General features: G+C 46.1%; 1 protein-coding gene across 2 annotated transcripts in view; it reads right to left on the reverse strand.

The window, feature by feature from the left end:
- MBOAT2 (membrane bound O-acyltransferase domain containing 2) overlaps nt 1-9,568 on the reverse strand; it is a 119,930-nt gene extending 110,362 nt beyond the window's left edge. For both annotated transcript variants that reach the window (XM_047745492.1, XM_047745489.1), the window contains exon 1: nt 9,377-9,568. In XM_047745492.1, coding sequence (XP_047601448.1) covers nt 9,377-9,451 — 75 coding nt within the window. In that variant the 5' untranslated portion in view covers nt 9,452-9,568. The remainder of the gene's footprint in view (nt 1-9,376) is intronic.
- Between the last annotated feature and the right edge of the window lie 8,332 nt (nt 9,569-17,900).

The raw sequence follows: 17,900 nt of genomic DNA on the forward strand, positions 1-17,900 counted from the left end.
CAGGTCTTTACATTTGTCTTTGAAAGGTAATGTTGTTAAATCAGATGCATTCAGTTCAATCACCGCTGGGCACCCACTAGACAATGGTTTCGCAAAAAGGCAGTTTTTCCATTCAGTTTTAACACGGGTCCGTCTGAAACTAATGACACACTATACCCTAACTAACTGAATTTAATTAAATAAGTTTTAAAAAGGAAAAAAAAAAAACAAAACAAGGTATCACCTAAATATCTTTCATGTGTATAAATCTACATTTAATTTAGTTTCAAAAAGAAAAGGATGGGGGGGTGGCCTAGGTGTCTCAGTCGGTTAAGGGTCTGCCTTCAGCTGAGGTCATGATCCCAGGGTCCTGGGATCAAGCCCTGCCTCCAGCTCTCTGCTCAGTGGGAGGGTCTGCTTCTCCCTCAGCCTCTGCCCCTCCTCCCACTTGTGCTCTCACTACCCCTTTCCCAAATGAACAAATAAGATCTTCTTTAAAAAACTGTTAAAAATAAAAGGATTTAGAATTTGTTTATATAAGCAGAGAGCTATTTATTTTATTTTAATATACATGTATGTAACTGAGTAACTTTAATATATCTAAAATTATATATTATCTGTAAGTCTGACCTTCCACAAACACCTACTTTGGCCCAGAAATCCTCTAAAAACTAAGAAAGTTTCTGTGGGATTATGGTTTAAAACAGAAAGTATGTTACATTTTTGTCCAGTGCCTAGATAGGAGCAAGGCGAGCTGGTCAGAGGCCCGGGCTTTCACAGAACAGTGAGGTCCATCTGGCTGGCAGCTGGGGAGTCCCCTAAGTTCCGCACCCCACAAGGCCACTGGCTGACCCAGAGGATCCCATGGGGGAGACATCATCGCAAAGGAGCCCTTCTGGAAGGGCCCAACTGAAAGGGGAGAGGGCGTGGCACCAAAAGCCGCAGGCCTTTGTTCTTCCTGAATAAAGACAATTATGCACTCTGAAGGCTTCTTTATTCTGAATCTCTTGATAACAATGCTGATAAAGCTTCTCTTTTCAATCACCCCTAACCACCCCTTACCACCAGACACTGTAATCTTTTAGCTGAGAATACTGGTACCTCTCATGGTTATCTTCATTTCCTTTTGAACAATCATCACAGTCCTCCAAAATTCTCCAATGCTTTACCAGTCGCCTGGTAAGTAATCCTCGTGAAGAAGAGTCAGCCAAAAGGGCGGTGCAGCTGGCTTCTAAGGGATGCACCTGCGGTGCGGGGCTTCAGTGAGCCTTGCAAAGCAGGTCCGGGACGCTCAGGCCTAGGCGGCCACTAACACGCACAATGGGGACCCACTGGCAGAAACCAAGTCATGGGGGGGGACCTGAACCCAATCTGGGGCGCTCCTAGCCAGCTGGGCTACAAAGACAAGGAAGGGCCCCATCCAGTGAAGGGCCATCGCTGATTTCCCAGCCGCCCCCCCACTGAGCATCCCCTGTGTGCACAGTGAGCCTCCGCGATGCCAACCACACCCCACAGGGCACAGCCCACCTGTGGCCGCATCTTACAGACCAGGCCGCCGCCGCTTGCAAGAAATCAGGGGATGGTGGGGCCACATCGCCCAGAAGCGATGACCACGGTGCCCGTCCCGGCTCTTCCCCATGGGAGTCCCACCGACTCCAAGGACAGTCTACGCCAGCGCTGGTCCTGAGCGTGGGGGACACAAGCCAGTGTCAGAGGAGGCCGCTGTGCTCAGGCACCTGAGAGCCCAGCCGGGAGAGGTGTGAGATAAGCAGACACAGTAACTCTTCGAAGGGGCTGGGGTCAGGGCGGCCAAGGCAGGAGGGGGCGTGAGGCAGGGCCAGGGAGGCCTCGTCCAGGGGCGGCCACATCGCTGGGAACCCGAAGGGGGATCCTCCCGCCGCTGCCTCCTGGAGCTGGAAGGTACTCACGTGTGAGAAGTGGCCGGAGCAAAGGGGAAAGGCCCCAGCATGTGCCCACGAACTGCTTCCGAGGAGAGACAGGTCCCGAGGGCGGGAGGGTTGGGGCGGGGTGGGGGCGGGGCTTTGGCCGGGAACAAGCGGACTCCGGACTTGGGGTGGGGGGGGTAACAGGACGGAAATGTTTCAGGGAGGCTCCGCCGAGTGAAGGCACAGTCCTGCCGGCGGCGGAGCAGGATCCGACCCCAGCTCCACCACCACTTGTCGCCGGGCCTTTGGCCCCTTGCGGCCCCAATCCGGGGGGCGGGGGTCCCCGAACAGTGAGAAAGAGGGAGCAGCCGCACGGAAGACGTACCAGGCCTCTGCTTCGGGGGCCCACGTTCTCAAAGGAGCAGCGCCCCTCACCCCTCCCCTTCAGGAAAGACCCCACGTTCTGACCCCCGACGCGGTCTACACCAGCGATAAAGGACGGGGTCGAAGGGAGACGCGGACACAACTCGACAAGACTGGTCCGTTTCCGAGCCCGACCGCCTGGAGGACACCATGAATTTAATTTTCCCAAATCCTGTGACCGTATGGTCAATGGCACCATCACAGCACTACATTTCAGAGGTTACCGTCGAACGATTGCATACAATGTTTAAAGATTTAATTTTTTTTTACATTTTATTTATTTATTTTTTATTTGACAGAGAGAGAGATCAGAAGTAGGCAGAGAAGCAGGCAGAGGGGCAGGCAGAGAGAGAGAGAGAGGCGGAAGCAGGCTCCCCGCCCAGCAGAAAGCCCAATGCGGGACTCGATCCCAGGACCCCGAGACCATGACCCGAGCGGAAGGCAGAGGCCCAACCCACTGAGCCACTCAGGCGCCCCCGATTACATACAATGTTTAAATAACATCACATTTTTATAGCCTTTCAGTCGCGTGGAGACCCTTGAAAAGCCCTCGGACGCGGCTGGCGGCCCGAAGTAGGGAGTGAGGAGGAGCCCGCTCGGAAACACGGGTTCCCTGGCCCTCGTCCAGGAGGCTCTGGGTAGACGCCGAGAATCTGTATTTTTTAACAACAAACCCAAGTGATTTTTGATACAAGCGATGTCAGGGCCACGCCTGAAAAGGCACAGACAGCACCGCGCAGGCCGGGAGCTGTGAGGAGGGTCAGCCCGGGAAGTACCTGATGAGGGCGCGGCGTCAAGTTCGCCGTCGGATTCGGCCGTGAGCGCCGGAGGCGGAAGCCAGATTACAATGGTTGTCCGAGTGAAAATGGAAACAGCAAGAATCAACTCTTCTTTCAAAATGTATGACTGATTAGAGACAGAAGGAGGCTGTGCGCTGAGGAGACTGACAGGGTTTTTATTTGTATACAGCAGGTAGAGAAATGAGTGATGCTGCAAAATGCTTATTCGTAATCACACTGTTGTGGGTATTTGAATGCCCTCCGGACCCATCCCCCACCTTAACTCCATGTCCCCAAAGCATCAAGTGCCCTCTGAAGGAGACACCAGCAGGACACGAGGCTGGCAGGGGCACAGCGGATTCACCTCCCAGGCTCCTCCCTTAAGTTCAGCGGGGGAGGCCACAGCACTTCTGGGAACAGCCCCTAGGACCCCCCCTTGGGGTTCTGCTCCTTCCCTCTCCTTGTCTCCGTAGGCCCAGTGACGCCGGTACCAGGGACTGTACTATTCGGTGCTCATTTCCCTACACCTGCCCTTATCTTAGTAAATAGTTCTGAAGGTCTCCTTGGTTACCCAGTTCAATCCGGCTGCCACCAGAGCCCGGACTGACACACAGAACACAAAGCAGAATAAAGGCCAGAAGAGTATGAGATCCAAAATGCTTTTGTGGTTCAAGTAAGAAATCAGTCACTTCAGATGGGATTCAGAAAAAGATTTATACGCGCGGTGTACTGGACGCGGAGCTGGAAGAATGCTTTAGGATTTCGGTAAGCCCAGGAAGAAGAAGGGACGTGTCATTAGGGCCGAACTGTTCAGATCTCCTGAATCCTGATTCTATCTCTTCACGCATCAGCTGGCCCCCACCTTTTCACACCCCACGGATGGACCAAAGCATGACTTTAGGCTTCAACCAAGTCACTCATAAAATCATTCAATGATCACTCTGCTGAGGACTGTGTTTATGACTTGTTTTATTTATTTATTTATTTATTTATTTTTGGCTTGTTTTATTTTTTTAAAAATCTTGTCAAATTCCATCATTATGGAATCCCACCTGTTAGCAGACTGTGGGCAAAAGCTGTGTGTATGTGAGTTGTTTTGATTATTTCCCTGGAAAGTCAGCCCTGACAGACCATACTCAACAAAGACGAGGGTTATCTGTACCTATCAAGGCAGCACCCACACAGGGAGCTCGAAAGAGGGGGACAAAGAACTCCTGAAGCTGTGAAGAAGCAGAAAAGCCACTTCTGACTCCAAATTCAAAACTAGATTTTAATCCTAATTTAATCACTGTGTGGGCATAGGACTGAACCTCCACCTCATACTTCCCTTCCTAAAAAGGAAGTCCTAAAGCTTAAAACCGGAATACACAGGCACAGATGTTGACTTACATACACTTCACAATCTGTGGGGAGGAAAGGTGTGTCAGACATGTATCAGGAGCCGGGCGCCTCAAACAGATCATGTGTTTTAATCCTCACAATAATCTACAAGTAGGTGTTACTTATCATTTATTTTACAGATGAGGAGACCGGGGCTTAAAGAAAAACACAGTAATTTGCCAAAGAGCCCGGGGCCGGCCGAGTCTGGCTGCAGACCCGGCCATGCCTTTCCCACCACCGCACCATACTACTACTTCCTACAGATAAAGGGACAGAATTGGGGGAAACCAACGTTAACTGCAATGTTTGGGGCATGTGGTTATTTTGCTTAGCTGCCTCAGATGAAACACAGAGGCTGTTTCAATTCTTCCTGTTGAAAACTTCTTCAAAATTTATTAGTCCATTTTCCTCCCTTAAGTTCTTATTTATAAACTCGGTCCAGAAAGAATTTGGGGCAGCTTCGTCAGTTAATGAAACAAACACAGAATCATGGAATTTTAAAACGAAGCACAACACACATTTTACACAGAAGGAAACTCATTTATGTAAAGTGACATATCTAAAATTAGTTAACTGACAGGGCCTAAAATACAGACTCAAGATTCCGCGTTCCATATGCCTTCCTTATTAAAAGGAATCTTCCACAGCAGATTGTCTCAGTATTTTCTGGGTTCTCATGATGAAGACTGATGCTCATTATGGGTGTAAAAGTAGACAGGACAGACAAATGAGTTAAATATTTATGTCCTAAACCTAAAGCATTCAAATGGCGGCTTTAAAATTAAATTAAGCCTTGATCTACTTGTTCTGTTGCTACTCACCTTCTTCCCCCTAAAACTCATATTCCGAAAAAGGCCCAATACTGAAAACTACACTTACTTCTTCATCTGTAAAATGGGGTTCGTTACTGCACAGACCTGCAGGAGGATCAAATAAGCTAATGTCTTAAAATGCGCCTTTCCCAAACGTATTACTTCACTGGATGCCTACATCATGGGGGGTGGGGAACTGGATATACTTAAAAGGTCAATCGACAAACTGACCCAAAATGGAACCAGGATTTAATAAACCTCCATCCACACTTCTTTCTCTCTTACGGACACGCACGGTTTTCCCTATTCCAACCATCACCAACAGCACTTCAGTGTCTGTGAAGTTCTTTATCTCCGTTCTCTCCCCACAAAATACAAGGGCAACCCAGATCTACAAGAGCGATGTACAAAAATGATTTGCCACGTTTTTAATAAATTGACCTTTGATTCAAATGGTTAATACCATAACACGGATACCATAGACATAATATATGTGCATATGGCTGAACTGTATCAGACCTTGAATCTCATCGGACTATCCAAGGCATTGCGAAGCTCAGGGAAATCCTACAGGTCTGTACACTGTAAGGTGTTACACACGGTAATTATTACCTGACTTTGTGGGATTAGCTACAGTAGGTCAGCCTCCTTCCCCCACCCACCTTTTTCTCCCTCCTCCAAACCTTTCAAAATTCCTTGAGTCTCCCTCTTGCCCTCTCTCCCCGCCCAAACAGCTCCGTCCATCATCTCCAACACAATGACCCTGTCCCCAAACAGGAGTGGCTGCCAAGAACGCCAACACGGATACCCTGTCGCTGGGGAAACGTACTCCAGTTTCATAGTATCACTACGCTATCACCCAGCATCATGGGCAGTAAGGACAGAAAATGGTAAAAGGGAAAGACAGAGTAAAGTGAAGGAGGAGAAGAGGACGACAGAGCAGCCTCAGTCTGGTAACTCAGGGAGTTAGGTCAATCAGATGTATTAGAACTTATGATACGATAAGATTAAAAAAAAGAACACTCTAAAAACTAGGTTGATCTGGGAAACATATTCTCACTTTGGGGTCTTTAAAGAATTCACCACACAGCAGCTAAGAAAGAGCATGATTACATTCAGTGACATCTGATGGCTTCTCCACAGTGCGTTTGGCCCTTCCTTGTCTTGGGACCACTCTCCCTCCGTCCAGATCCTCCTCCAAACCTCTCTCCATCTGCCCCCTCCATGACACAACCTAGAAATAAAGTCACCTGGAATACACAGCCTAGAAAGGGGAAACATTAGATGCTTAAGGCATCATTTACCCTCACTCCATATTTGGAGTTAATATTTTTATTTAAACTTAAGGCATACTGAACAAGTACTATGGTTACCTCAAGGTCACTCTGTAATGCTCAGGATTAACCAACCCAGGAGTCTAAGGCAGAATCTTCCGCTCCTCTCCCTAGTCTGGTCTTACTGCAAAACATGTCTCCTTTCTCTCTTAACTGACAGCCCACAATGTACATTTGTAAATTCCATACAGACTAGGATCTCTGTTGTTTCATGAATTCTACACTCACTCTTACAAGAGAGTGAAACGATTTCTCTGGCCCTAAGGTCCTTTTCTTCCTCTGACATTCAACCACTGCCCTTATAATTTCCTAAGTTTTCAAAACACTGTTAATTAGCACATACCAAATTAACATACTAACAAGTTATATTTTTACACTTTTCATTTCCTGATTTGTCTTTTTCCTGTTGAATCACACTATTTGATTACAAGTAATTCTTAGGCTTCCTCTCAACTTGGACTCAATTATTTATATGTTACAAAAATTTATTTCTATTGTGCTCAATTTTAAAATAATGATTGAATGACTCTTTATGCAACCAATTTACAACATGACTTTTTAGTTGTCGCAAGTTTTTCTCAGAAAAAAGTTAATTCTTCAGTGCTTCAAAGAAATAGTTTATTATCACTATAAAAAGTTAAGGCATGTGTGATTATTAAACCAAATTCTTAAGATTTGCTTAGAGAAGAGGAAACAACTCAAAATACAAATGGCCACAAAAATTCAGAGCGGTCTCAAGGGAATGAAGGTTGTCCACGATACCAAATCGAGACCCACAGATAAGAAAGAAGTCAAAATTTCAAGTCCTGTCACCTTCCCTTGATACTCCTGTTTATTTCAGTACTGAAAAGAACTTGCTCTGGATTGCTGAGATGTTTACATGAGTTCACTAATACTAAATCACTTTAAAAAGTTATAAGCATTATATAAATTAAAAGGTATTAGCATAGTGGAAAAAAATCATCGTGGTGAGCAGAGAGAGAAAGAATACACCTGCTCCCTAAAATTAATGAAAAGTCATATGGCGACAGATGGTAACTACACTTATCTGGGGAGCACTGTGTAATGCACAGAATTGTCCAATCACTATGTTGTACACCTGAAACTAACAACACTATATGTAAACAATCTTCAGATAAAAAGAAAAAAGTCTGAGACCTATCTCCCTTGATCCTCATCATCAAAAAAATTTTTAAACAGATTTGTATCTTGCATTTGCGGATTCCCTGGCAACAACCTACTTTTAAGTCAGGGGTGTAATACACTAAAAGGTCATACAGTAGTTCAGTTTCGAAAAGTGAGAATCCTCCACAGGGCTGAGAAGATTAAACAGCAACAACAAAAAAATCCTACATTCTGATCAGTTAGTTTATTAATAAACATAAGAGGACCTTCTTCCAGTATGTGATTAATTTCACTCCTGGTACTTTATTAGTCCAGTATGTGTTCTAACTGTTGCTCAAGATCTGTAGGGGATAGGTATTTTACCATGAATCAAAAATTATGACTGAAATAGAAGTAAGGGATTCCAATCCAAACAAAGGAGAATTTCTTACATATCCAGGCACACTTCAGTCTTTAAAAAAACAAAAAGCAAAAAACCAGTAAAGGACAAAGCAAGCTACTGTCCTCTATCAGGCACAAGAGTGGTTTCCCATCCTGCTGCCCTGACACAGAGGAATCCCGCCTCGTAAATGATATCCCGATGACAACAAATGGCAGCCACACTCTCAAGGAAAGGACAGTGAACCCGGATCCCTTGTAAAGTGCAAACACACCTAGATCCAGCACACCTGAGATAATTCTAAGCCAAAAATTCAGTTAATTACCTCTAGCCTGGGGCTAGAGCAATTACCTATTCCCACCGCCTCCTTCCCCAACAACTACCCTCAATGTCACTCGGAGAAAATACTTCTAAACTTTTTCTGAATAAAAATGGCGCTGCTTTCCCCATCACAATACTGTTTATTTCTCAACAATCCTAAGGCCTTTCACACAAACTCAACCGGCCTCGTCTAAATACCGCCCCCCTTCCCTACACAGTGTCTTATGGTTTTTTGAGGGGTGGGAGAGAGGGGTAAGGTGTCTTCTTCCAACTACAAGGTTGCAACTTTCTCAGCTAGGAACCCTGGGATTATTATCTCACTTTGACTTTTCTTCCTAACCTCTGCCTTCCCCGCAAACTGTTGCCTCTCTGTGCAACAAGCCACACTTCAACGCCAACTGTCCCGAGGTGCAGGTCGCAGCGCCCTAAGCCGGCCTCCCCCACGCCACGCTCGCGGGTCCAGGGCACTCTCCACGAGGTACGTCCATCCTGCTTCCCCGTGGGGCATTCGGTGCCACGCGCGCAAGACACAGGCACTCCGGCTTCGCCGAAGCACTGCCGTTGTACCCCATCTACACCCGTGCCCACACGCACTGCAAGTGGCTTCGGGACTCGGGATCGCCCAGTGCCCGGCGCACGCACGACCAGGGTCGGGGAGCCGCCGTGGCGGGCAGCAGGGCCAGGCATGCACGCGCGCACGTCGGTGCCCGGAGCCCCCCACCCCCCCCCCCCCGCCTCGGGGCGGCACGGGCACGGCCGGAATGGAGGCTGGGTGGGCATGCCGGGGAGGGGCGGCCGGCGCGAGATGGCTCGCGGACAATAACAGGCGGGTCGCCCCCTCCTCTCAAGGGGCGGCCCCCGCCGCAGCCCGTGCCCCGCGTCCCGGCTCCCGCGCGGATGGCACACGGCCGGGGAGGGGGCGGCGAGGGCGCGACGCCAGCAGGGCCGCCTCGGGTACCTGGTCGATGGGCAGCTGCACGGCGTTGCTGAGGGGCTGCAGCAGGGTGGAGCCCGTGGTGCTGGTGGTGGCCATGGCCGGCCTGGCGCTCCGCCTGCCGCGCTCCGGCCGCCCGCGCCGCTCGCCCGCGCGCCGTGCCGGGCGACGCCGAGGATGGGGATGCAGCCGGCGCGCCTGCCCCCTGGCCGCCCGCGGTGTGAGCGGCGCGGGGCGGGGCCAGGGAGGGGCCGGGGGCGGTGACCGGCTCGGCCCTCCCCCAGCAACCCCGCCCGCGCGCGCGCGCCCGCGCCCGCGCCCCCGGCCGCCCGCGCCCGCCCCGCCCCCTGACTTCCAGCAGCTTCCAGCGCCCCCTCCCCACCTCGCGCGCCCTCGCGCCAGACAGCCCTGCCGCCCAATCGCGGCGCGGCGCCTCGACGCCCGCAGCCAATCAGAGGGCGCCGGCCGCGCCGCGCCCCACCCCTATCTCAGGCCTCGGCGAGGGGCCGAGGGGCGGCCTTGTTGCGGCGAAGGGCTGTTCGCGGGCGGCTGTGCGCGGTGCGGGTGTAGGGATTTCGCCCTGTGACTCCTATCTTCGTCCTTCCCGACAGTCGGCGGACAGCCACCGTTCTCTAGGGGGAACCCTGGACAACAAAGGGGAACGGGGTGGCGGCCAAAGGAGCGACGTGAGGGTCGCCGTCGAGCCAGCGCTGGGGGAAGTTAGGGACAAAGCCTGGAGGCTGGGGAGGAGGAGCGCCACAAACCAAAAAAACTGACCTGAATAAGATGTCCCTTTGTCTGTGGGAAACCCAAACTTGAAGCCATTCCCTGTCGTGCTTGCCTCTCGGTCGCCCCCAAGTCCCCAGGGCTCTCCAGGCTGAGAGACCCTGCAGTGTGCAGCTGGACCAGGGGCGGGTGACTGTTGTCACCTGAACAGCTCTTGGTGGCCAGCCGCGGGTCACTGAGGATCCACCTGACTCTGAAGGAACGGGAGTCTGAAAAACACCCCGCAGACACCTTCTCCCCCAGTCCCCGCTGGTATGTTGTTTGCGCACACCTGCAGTACGCCTGCGGGTCTGTGTGTGATGGGACGGCTGTGTCATCAAAGTGAACCATTTGAGTTCCTTGAAAATGCAAGTGTCAACCTTTGTTTAGAAGGCTTCCAAAGGATTCCTAGAGGAAAGTATCAGGAAAGTGCAAAATGCAACAATTTAACAATCAGAAATTTGGGGTTGAAACAGCTAATGGTCAGAGTTCAACTACAGGTTAAACATCGCTTTGAGGGTCGCCTGGGTGGTTCATTGGGTTAAGCCTCTGCCTGTGGGGAGACCCTGCAGTGTGCAGGTCATGACCTCAGGGTCCTGAGATGAGCCCTGCATCAGGCTCTCTGCTCAGCAGGGAGCCTGCTCCCCCCCCCCCCCCCGCCCCGCCTGTCTGCCTACTTGTGATCTCTCTCTCTGTCAAATAAATAAATAAAAATCTTAAAAAAAAAAAAAACAAAAAAAAACCACCACTTTGAATGCTTTAGAGGTATCCATGTTCCCAATAAACCATGGGACATAAGAACTATTACCACCCTCAAATCGGACTGAGTCACAGAGAAGTTCAGTGTAAGTTCCCAAAAGAGCACAGCTAATAAATAAATAGCAGAGAAAGGACTGAGATCCAAGTAACCTACTTTCAAGTTTATCTTTTAAACACTAGGCCCTCTTCTTCTTCACCCTTCAGCCCAGTCCAGACATTGTCATCAGCTAGTAGGTGCTCCATTTGCTGGATTACTACCTAGAGTCTTGGATGAGGAGGCAGCACAAATGGGAATACATGCGCCTCTGTAAAACTCCTGCACCTCAGTCGTCTCTCTGAAAAGGAAGCAGTTGCACTAATAGGTTCAATCCCTTCCTGCCTGACATTCTTTGGTTGTTAGGTTGGCTTAATCCTAACAACCAAACTGATTAAAGGACAGAAGGAAAAAGCAAAATGCCAGGACCTTCATTCTCCCTCGGGTAGTGTTCCAATGGGAGCTGTAATCAATTAGAGAACAGACCTATACAATGGGCTGCTCATTAAAATATATTGTGCCAATAATCTGGAGCTCTCTATTAATGGAATGTTAGAAAATACTCTTTTCCTTTTCTCCACTATGGGAAATCGTAGCAAAAGCATACAGGTGTCTGAGCATACAAACTGATGGAAAAATTAAAATACCATTTAAAATACTCAAAAGGTGGGTGTTGGGAACATATTGCAACCTAAATAAAGTAGCACAGAGATACAGTCTCAGGTCTAGAACAAATAATGTCTACAAAGAGGAGTTTCCTTAGACTGAATTTTTATCTTAATAGGATTCAATACACCTCTATTTGGGGTGACCATGTATGTACAATAGGGAGGATTTTAGCCCTCTGGAAAACTTGGCTGTGTCAGAGTTGTAAAGCTATAGGTAAAATAGAGTGTAATATTAATACTTAGATTTTGGAGTCAGACCTAGGTTTTTGGCTGTGTCTGCCTTTGATTAGCTGCAAAATTTTGGGCTACTTAACCTTTTTAAGCCTCAGATTCCTCGTATATAAAAATGAGGATAATAATGGCACCAAAACCATGGGTTATGAGGTTACAAAAGCTTACCTACGTGATGAAGAGCTCAGAGCTATGCCTCGTATATGGTAAAACCTAAGAAATATTAATTACCATCCAAGAAATGTAATTCTGAAAATGGAAACTATTTTTCTCATATTAAAAATACCCCACCTTCATGTTTTTAATGAAGAAATTGAGGCCCATATTTTGAGCTAAAAACTCAGTGATGATAGCAAAAATTTGATGCAGGCCTTCAGCCCAGTATCTGCTAATTAGGCTACAAGTTCATAAACTGTGATGAAGGGGAAAAGAACTGAACTAATGACATATAATGCCTCACTATCCTATTTCAGATAACATCCACCTTATAAGAGTAATTCTCACATTCTTAATTCTTAAAAAGAAAAAAAATTATGAAGTACTCGCTATGTTCATGAATTTTGTGGGATACAAAAATCAAAACAAACAGTCATATACAAAACAGAGAATGAAATGCTACAGGGAAAGTAAGAAATAAGGTCCTCTAATGTTAAAATCAAAAGAACACATCCAGAAGACAGAAACTTGACTGGAAGTCAAAAGACCCAAGTGTTAGTCCTGACTTTTCCACTAAATAACCGTGAACTTGAGAAAACTGCTTAACTTTCCTGTGCCTTGAGTTTCTCATTGTTAAACTGGATAATATAACTCTGTCTAGCTTTCCAGGAGTATACTGACTATCCAGAATACTCTGGATTGAGTATTGACAATAGGCTAAATTATTTTAAAGATATTAGTAGTATTGGTGTTAGAAATAATAACTCTTAGGGAAGAGGTTTTGATATAGCAACTACCTTTTACGATTTTATTTATTTACTTGACAGAGATCACAAGCAGGCAGAGAGGCAGGCAGAGAGAGAGGAAGGGAAGCAGGCTCCCCGCTGAGCACAGAGCCCGATTCGGGGCTCGATCCCAGGACCCCGGGATCATGACCTTAGCCGAAGGCAAGAGCTTTAACCCACTGAGCCACCCAGTCGCCCCATAGCAACTACCTTTTAACAAGAGTTACTTAGACCAAATTGTAAGATCACTGAGCAGAGTTCACATATAATAAAGAGTCTACCTTGCTCTGCCCTCCTATAATGGCTATGGTCATTAAAGACTGCTAAAATGAAACTAATTTTTACCTTTGAATAAACCACTCAGAAGAAATGAATAATCCGCCAAGCTGCTTTTGTTTCATAAAAATGGTATGTGTCATGAAAGGAGAGTTCTTAGGCAATTATTCTCCCAAGTCTATGCTCTAATGTCTTGGAATAACTTGGAGGATGGAGGGCATCGGACCACACACATAATAAAAGCCCCAGTGAACTGACTGGCATCTTTAGGCACTTACAAGCTAACCCTAACAGACCAAAAAACAAAATTCAGGAAGTCACACTTTAAGACCTAACAGGTTTCAATTAGGACATCACAAAGTACACTGAACAAGAGGTAACAAACACAGGAAACCCTAAAGGTAGGAGATGTGCCCTGAAGTCCCGGCTCAGCTGATTTCTGGCTCTACCACTTACGAGGCCTGGAACAGCGAATAAATTGCTTTGGTTTCATTGGTGTACATATTAACAGATTTAGAAACTAAATAATTTCATGGGTGCCTTCTTTGTCTACAATTATATGATTTCTGGGGCACCTGGGTGGCTCAGTTGGCTAAGAGTCTGCCTTTAGCTCAGGTCATGATCCCAAGGTCCTGGAGTCAAGTCCCTGCTCAGCGGGGAGTCTGCTTCTCCCTCTCCTGCCCACTCCTGCTCTCTCTGGCTGTCTCTCTCTCTCAAATAAATAAATTAAATCTTAAAGTAATAATAATAATAGGATTCCCAAGAATTTCTAGATTTTTTCTTGTCTCCCTAAGCCTCCATTCAGTCTAATTTACTTGACTAAGAGCTGCAAACAAAACTATTACTCATCAGTTTGAGAATTGCTTTGCTTTCCAGTTGCTGTGCTGGTTTTGGAACTACCTCTAATTTATTTTATCTCTAATCAAACTTTCTTCCTCAAAATGTCTGTGATTTTCAGTGACCTGTGATGACTTCTGTGTTTTATCTGTGCATCTCGGCAAAACATTCCGTTTTTGTCATAGATTCATTCAGCCTTTTCACCTTTACATGAACGAGTCAAGTCTCCATAAAAAGACAGCCTCTTAGTGCTTATTTATTTTAAGTATGCCATCTGAAACCCTTGTCCCTAGGTATTTAAAAACAGCATACAAACTCTCATGGGTCCACATGTTTGCGTAATGGCATTTGTGTCCAAATTATGAAACACATAAAATGTAAGTCACAATACCCACCCCAGATTCCATCCTAATTACCATCATCTCTGGGAACACTGGCTGCATCTACCTGGGGTACTACCCTGAGTAAGAAGGCCTCATTTCCTCAGTCCTGCTTAACATTTCAGGTTATTCCTGTTTACCTACGATTATGAGGAGAGTTCCTTTCCTTAGATACGTTGACATACCGCTGCTCTTCTAAATAGTGTAGTCTAACCAGTGGAGAGGAGTTATACCTTCCCCTTCTGTCACCAGCTCTGCAACAAAGAGAAAGCCTTTGGTGATTCTCCAGCCCACCACGTTCTGTGTGGTCCCCCAGAGGCCTAACACTTTGAGCAAATTTCCCTCTTCGTGGGTAAATGTGTCAAAGAACATATTGTGTTGTAGGTATTTTCTGCTCAAACCCTTCCTCCATTTCTGTCATTTTTCAGATGCTGGATTTTGCTTCACAGATTACAATGCTGATGCTAGAGTCCTAAGCAGCAAGGAATTAAGAATGAGAATCGTCCCTACATATAAAGTCTGTGGTTACCACATCTGACCTAGTTCCCTTGTCAAAGGACTTGCTCTCCTGGACAGATGACTCTTCTGGTTAAACATAAGGTACATGCTAAGGAATGCTTTGTAATCAGATAATGGCCTGGTTTTGATTTCACCAAATTATCTTTTAATCTATTTTCCATTTGAATGCTGATAGCTATTCTCTCTTATTTGTGTTCTTTTTTTTTTTTTATTCGACACAGATATCACAAGGAGGCAGAGAGGCAGGCAGAGAGAGAAAGGGGGAAGCAGGCTCCCTGGTGAGCAGAGAGCCCAATGTGGGGCTCGATCCCAGGAACCCGGGATCATGACCTGAGCTGAAGGCAGAGGCTTAACCCACTGAGCCACCCAGGCGCCCCTCTTATTTGTGTTCTTATATGTAAATTCTGATCTGGGCTGTAAATGCTGTATATCACAAGACAGTTCCTATTAAAATCACAACACATTAGGGGCGCCTGGGTAACTCAGTTGATTAAGCCTCCGACTCTTCATTTTGGCTCAGGTCATGATCTCAGGGCTGTGAGATGGAGCCCTGTCTCAGTTCGGTACTCAGCTGTGAGTCTGGTTCTCTCCCTCTCTCTCTGTCTCCCACTCCACACCCCACCCCACCCCACCCCACTCCCACCCCTGCTCACTCTCACATGCATGCTTTCTCTCTCTCTCTTTCTCCCTAAAATAAATAAATCTTTAAAAAATAAATAAAGTAAAATCACAACACATTAAAATAAAGTGGAAATCTGAGGTGTCTGGCTAGCTCAGTTGGTAGAGCATATGACTCTTGATCTTGGGGTGGTGAGTTCGAACCCTCTGTTGGGCATAGAGTTTACGTTAAAAAAAAAAAATCGAGGGTCGCCTGGGTGACTCAGTGGGTTAAGCCTCTGCCTTCAGCTCAGGTCATGATCTCAAGGTCCTGGGATCAAGCGCTGCATTGGGCTCTCTGCTCCACAGGGAGCCTGCTTCTCCGTCTCTCTCTGCCTGCCTCTCTGCATACTTGTGATCTCTCTCTGTCAAATAAATAAATAAAATCTTTTTTTTTAAATCGAGTTATAATTGACAAGATATTTTTAAAAATCAAGTGGAAATCTGTAATGAAAGAGGTAGTAAATGTTCCCAAGGTAGCTTCAACCAATCGTACTATTAGATTTATAAATAACGAGTTGCCACTTCCAAAATGAGAATGTAGATCAGGTGAAAATACTACCAGTGGAAGCTCCTTTCTTAGATTCTACATTTGAAATATGTAATTTTGAAGTTACCCCTAATTTTGGTGAGGCATTGGGAGGGTAGGATTACAGCAAGTACCAGGTAAAGAAGTTGGGCACTGGAACAAGATTTCTTGAATCTGAAGACTACTTGTTACTTACATGTTTGGGGCAAGTTATTTAACCTCCTTGGGCCTCGGTCTTCCATCTATAAAATGGGAATAATAATGACTTGTGCCGTTCAAGTCACATGATGCTTGTCACACTGTAACCCCTCAAGAAACATTAGCCACCACCACCTCTGTCATCATCATCTTCACCATTGTTATTATAGGAGTCTCCGGGCTCGCAGCACGCAGCCACACTTACAAGGGGAGCCACAGGCCAAGTAGATGTGTAGATTAACAGCAAAAAGTTTAGTCGGCTTATCCCTCCCAATTGAGAGGGAAAATAAAACCACCGAGGACTAATATTTGAAATAAAAAGAGAATATTAATTTTTTTTAAATTTTTTAATTGTTTTAAGTTCTTATGTAAGTTCTGGTTAGTTAACATACAGTGTTATATTAGTTTCAGGTGGACAATAGAGCGATTCAACACTTGCGTACCTCACCCGGTGCTCATCAGGAGTGTCCCCTTCATCCCCACCACCTGTCTAACCCCTCCGCCACTCACCTCCCCTTAGTGACCGTCAGTTTGTTGTCTAGACTTTAGTATTTCTTGGTTTGCTTCTCTCCCTTTTTTTTCCCTTTGCTCCTTTGTTTCATTTCTTAAATGCCACATATGAGTGAAATTGTGTGGTATTTGTCTTTCTCTGACTTATGTAATTAGCAAGATTTTTTTTCTTTTTTATGGCTGAGCAATATTCCATTATATATATATATACATTATATATATGCATTTTATATAGATAGATAGATAATGTATATATATACACACACACACATATATCTCTCATCTTCTTTATCCATTCATCAGTCCGTGGACACTTGGGCTGTTTCCATAATTTGACCATTGTAGATAATGTTGCTATAAACATCACGGTGCACCTACCCCTTCTAATTAGTAATTTTGTATTTTTGGGTAAATACCCAGTAGTGCAATTACTGGATCACAAGGTAGTTCTATTTTTAACTTTTTGAAGAACCTTCATACTGTTCTCCAAAGTGGCTACACCAATTTGCATTCCCACCAACAACATAAGCGGGTTCCTCTTTCTTCCCATCCTCACCAACACTTGTTGTTTCTTGTGCTGTTGATTTTAGGCACTCTGACAGGTATGAGGTGACACCTCATTGTGGTTTTGATGTGCAATTCCCTGATGATCAGTGACTTTGAGCATCTTTTCATGTGTCTGTTGGCCATCTGTATGTCTTCTTTGGAAAAATGTCTATTCATGTCTTATGCCTATTTTTAAATTGGATTATTCATTTTTGGGGTGTTGAGACTTGTTTTTTTTTTTTTTTTGAAGATTTTATTTGTTTATTTGACAGAGAGAGCACAAGCAGGGGTAGCAGCATAGGGAGAGGAGAGCAGATCCCCACTGAGCAGGGAGCCCGACGTAGGGCTTGATCCCAGGACCCTGAGATCATGACCCAAGCCAAAGGCATGTTTAACAGACTGAGCCACCCAGGTGCCCCAGGTGTTGATTCTTCTAAGTTCTTTATATATTTTGGATACTAGCCCTTTATCTGATATACCACTTACAAGTATCTTCTTCCATTCTGTAGGTTGCCTTTTAGTTTTGCCAATATTTTCCTCTGCTGTGCAGAAGCTTTTTGCTTTGATGTAACCTCAATAGTTTATTTTTGCTTTTGTTTCCTGTGCCTCAGGAGATATATCTAGAAAGAAGTTGCTGTGGCCAATGTTAAAGAAGTTACTGCATGTGTTCTTTTCTAGGATTTTTATGGTTTCTGGCC

The sequence above is a fragment of the Lutra lutra genome, chromosome 9 (genome assembly GCF_902655055.1).
Source record: "Lutra lutra chromosome 9, mLutLut1.2, whole genome shotgun sequence".
Taxonomy (NCBI): Eukaryota; Metazoa; Chordata; class Mammalia; order Carnivora; family Mustelidae; genus Lutra; species Lutra lutra.